Source organism: Eimeria mitis, genomic scaffold, assembly GCF_000499745.2.
Source record: "Eimeria mitis Houghton genomic scaffold, Emh_scaff453, whole genome shotgun sequence".
Classification (NCBI taxonomy): Eukaryota; Apicomplexa; class Conoidasida; order Eucoccidiorida; family Eimeriidae; genus Eimeria; species Eimeria mitis.
The window spans coordinates 11,036-12,002 of record NW_013572845.1 but is presented as its reverse complement, the minus strand read 5'-3'; the positions used below and the strand labels follow the sequence as shown (position 1 = coordinate 12,002).

At 49.5% G+C, this 967-nt stretch overlaps 1 protein-coding gene across 1 annotated transcript in view; it reads right to left on the bottom strand.

Moving 5' to 3' along the window:
• Positions 1-927: 927 nt before the first annotated feature.
• The window catches only part of EMH_0012870 (uncharacterized protein), a gene marked incomplete at both ends in the record, with an annotated part of 2,241 nt that continues 2,201 nt past the window's right edge, over positions 928-967 (bottom strand). Inside the window, one exon of the mRNA XM_013499661.1 lies at positions 928-967. Coding sequence (XP_013355115.1) covers positions 928-967 — 40 coding nt within the window.

Genomic DNA, 967 nt, shown 5'->3' with positions numbered 1-967 from the left:
CTGCTGCTGCTGCTGCTGCTGCTGCTGCTGCTGCTGCTGCTGCTGCTGCTGCTGCTGGGTGTATTGAGATGTTTTGGGGTCTAACAGGAGCTCGCCGATTGCAAAAAGCAACAAAGACACCCCCAGCATCTTCTCAGCTCGATCAAACAAAGCACTGTCCACTGACACCGCGCTGGCGCCGTCTGCTGCTGCTGCTGCTGCTGCTGCTGGTGCTGCTGCTGCTGCTGGTGCTGTTGCTGCTGCACCGTCTGCTGCTGCTGCTGCACTGTCTGCTGTTGTTGTTGCTGCAACAGAGAAAGACAAATGAACACAGGACACTTGAGCCAGAATAAAAACAAGAAAACAGCAAAAATTAAAGAAAACAAATAAAAACAAAAGAGTAAATAAAGATAAAAGAAGCGGCGGAGATAAACAGAAGAGGCAGAAATGAAAACTCAGCACATCGCTGTTGCTCGGCTGCACACGCCGCCTTACAGGGCCACTCTCAGGATAGCTAGCTAGCTAGCTAGCTAGCTAGCTAGCTAGCTAGCTAGCCAGCTGGCTAGCTAGCTACCAACCTGATTGACTAGCTAGGTGGCTGGCTAGCTAGCTAGCCAGCTGACTGGCTAGCTGAACGCTTAGCTAGCTAGCTGACTGGCTTGCTGACTAAGTAGCTAGCTAAGTAGCCGATTAGCTAGCTAGCTAGCTAGCTAGCTAGCTACTAAGGCGAGATAATTAGTACCTGAGGGGTTGTCTGCGTGTGGTGTTGCAGTTTGTTTTGTATCTTTTTGCGTTTGTTTTTCGCTTATTTTTGCGGGGTGTATCTGCTTGATTGCGGTGTACAGACAGCTGACGATGCTGTTCAGGGTGCTGCGGCAGATGCCCATCAGTTGTTTTCTTTCTTCTTCTTTTGCTCTGAGTAGAAGTGTTATAACAACGCGCAACAAACTAGATGCTTCTTCCTCGTAAAAACGTTCTGCTGCTGCTG